General features: G+C 41.6%; 1 protein-coding gene across 1 annotated transcript; it reads right to left on the bottom strand.

Moving 5' to 3' along the window:
- Positions 1-1,307: 1,307 nt before the first annotated feature.
- Positions 1,308-1,652, bottom strand: LOC144702523 (cysteine proteinase inhibitor 1-like). The gene has a single exon (XM_078574573.1). It carries the CDS (start codon positions 1,650-1,652, stop codon positions 1,308-1,310), a length of 345 nt encoding a protein of 114 aa, XP_078430699.1.
- Between the last annotated feature and the right edge of the window lie 344 nt (positions 1,653-1,996).

Below are 1,996 nucleotides of genomic sequence, written 5' to 3' on the forward strand. Positions count from 1 at the left end.
GGTTTATGAACTATGTAAATGCCTATTGCTTGATATATTCTCGTTTAATATATACTATTAATTTGGCTTATTCCTTATGGATGTTCTGTTCTCATATTAAGTCAGATAATATTTTTATGGTCAGTCGTGGAACAGGGGCTGAGGATTGTCATTATTGGAAAATAAAAGGATCTTTTAGTGCAACTATAAGTAGATTTCAATGAGGATATTTTATTGGAAAATAAAAGGATCTTTTAGTGCAAATATAGTGCAACTATAAGTAGATCTTTTAATACCCTATTATCATGCAAAAACAGCTACAAAAACTAAAAATTAATCAGGAGGAAATGAAGAAAAACATAAAGTCAAGGTTTTTTAAGATTCAATAAGTCTCCAGGCTAACTACTCAATAAACCATACAACCATGTAAACCAAATACAATGCTAGGTTATCATATCTAGAGGAAAAAAATAAGTCAGCATGATCCACATATCTACCATAATCTCGATCTATTCTCACCTAGCCGAACTGGGGATTTCTAAAATCCTCTCTGACAAGTAGTTTTCGATGGACCATCTCGTCGATCAAGCCCCGATCCGTCGCCAGCCACGTCACGTAGCCTGAGCCGACGTGAAGAATCTATAGTTCCATTAACAGGTTTGAGAAGCGGCGCCGTTGTCTCGCTTCTCGTCGTGTGTCTTTATGTAATTTTCTTTTTCGTCGCTGTTGGATTGTCGGGGGGCCCCTTCTGAGTGAGTACCGGCCTCCTGCATGCGTTTTTATTTTTAAGTAATGATTTAGTGCCATCTTTAGGGGGATGAAATTCTTGCTGGGCTTCTTCTCCTCCTAAAGAACCCTTTTTAGGGGAAGCCCAATAACTGCCACTCCCTCTCTATAAGAAGGGGAGGGTTGGACGTGGGAAGAGAGGCTTGTTGTCTTGTTCAAAATCTTGATCTGTGTTATTAGCAGTTTTATTTCGTTTGTTCTCGTGGATAAGTAGAAGTTTTTCATCAATATTGTTAGATTGTCATTTTGGAGTTCCATCAACCCATCCTCTTGAGAAATTTGACGTTGGCCACTCCACATTGGAAGCATGTCATCGATTGTGTTCAAGTTACCTGCAAGATCGAATTACAATGAAGAAGCAGAAGATTTTGTCGAAGAAGAAGACAATCTCGTCACTCTCCTTTGTTGGGGTCAGAAGATTCTAGCAAGTTAATTTTACAGAATCTTAATTACATAGTCTCCGCTGTCAGCGCTTGAGGATGAGCTCCCTCTAGCAAGTTTATTGAAAGGAACCTAAATTACATGGTACCACCGTCATGTCTTTAGGACGAGGTTTTGAAGTAGACGAGCTCCCTGATCTTGTCCCAGAGCTTCTCGAAGACAACACCTTCATATTTCTGGGCCTTGACATGGTTCGTAGCCTCGATGAACAGCCTATAGTACTGGCCGTCGACGTATCCCCTGTAAATCCTGATGTACTCCAGGTTTTCCCCAGTCCTTTTGTTGTGCTCAGCGACAGCGAATTCTGCCATACTTTGTACATGATAGTCTTCCACCTTCTTGATCCGAGTCCACCCAGGCGTAGGGGGGTTACTAGTAGCATATGAATGGACGATGACAGCCGAAAGCAAAGCAAGCAAAAGAATAGATCGCAGCTGGGTCGTCATCGCTCTTTCCTCTCCTTCTCCCTCTTTGCGTGAGTTCTCTTTTGATGAATGAGAAGAGAATTTTAGTGAGATATATATAGCATGTAGCATCTGGCGGTGAAACATGCGGCGACAAACCACGCCTGGGAAGAGAGCCGTGGATTGTCTATGTTGCCCATGGAAATAGAACTGTATCAGCCCTCTGTTTCTTTTAACTGTAGATTTTCGTTGCTGGACGAGTGGATAGGCATGAATAATTTTAGGAAGCCCCAAAAGTCCTCTCACAGAGTTTGCATGCTGACGCGAGTAAAGAAATTTCGAAGCTTCTGACTTCACGCATGAGGATGCGGGCGAATTTCCGAACA

Source organism: Wolffia australiana, chromosome 4 (assembly GCF_029677425.1).
Source record: "Wolffia australiana isolate 7733 chromosome 4, ASM2967742v1".
Classification (NCBI taxonomy): Eukaryota; Viridiplantae; Streptophyta; class Magnoliopsida; order Alismatales; family Araceae; genus Wolffia; species Wolffia australiana.